Source organism: Plasmodium reichenowi, assembly GCF_001601855.1.
Source record: "Plasmodium reichenowi strain SY57 chromosome Unknown, whole genome shotgun sequence".
In the NCBI taxonomy this organism is placed as follows: Eukaryota; Apicomplexa; class Aconoidasida; order Haemosporida; family Plasmodiidae; genus Plasmodium; species Plasmodium reichenowi.
The window spans coordinates 1-520 of record NW_017962212.1 but is presented as its reverse complement, the minus strand read 5'-3'; the positions used below and the strand labels follow the sequence as shown (position 1 = coordinate 520).

The following is a 520-nucleotide window of genomic DNA, read 5'->3' as shown; positions in this document are numbered from 1 at the left end:
TTATCATTTGAAAAGATCATAGAGAAATTTGAACCAGCATTAATTTTATATATATCATTTATTATTTCGTTATCATTAATTTTTTTCATTATTTTTTGGGGACTACTTTGTATATGTCTATCATAAAAAGAATAATTTGTTGCATTTTTTGTTGCAGATGTATATCCAAGTTTTATTTGATCTTTCCATTTTGTTCCAGCTAAAGAATTTTTATTTGTTCGACTTTCTCCTAACCCTAATTGAATCTTACTATCATCTCCAAAACTGTATACATTATTTTTATCATCTAAACATAAGGTATGATTTAAACCACACGATATATCAACAATTCTAGTTTTCTCCTTGAATTGTACTTTGTTCATATCAACATTATTGTTTATAACATCATCTGGTGAATAAATAAAATGATCATATGAATCTAAAGAATTATTTAAATAATTATTATTTAAACTATTCATATTTTTTATTTCATCTTTTTTTGTGGCTACCTTTCCATTTTTCTTTGCATCCATATTAATAT

At 23.5% G+C, this 520-nt stretch overlaps 1 protein-coding gene across 1 annotated transcript; it reads right to left on the bottom strand.

The window, feature by feature from the left end:
• On the bottom strand, positions 1-520 carry PRSY57_0004300C (regulator of chromosome condensation, putative; the record flags this gene model as incomplete). Its single annotated transcript, XM_012905871.2, has 1 exon — positions 1-520. A coding segment is annotated over one exon (520 nt), but the record flags the coding sequence as incomplete, so codon positions are not given.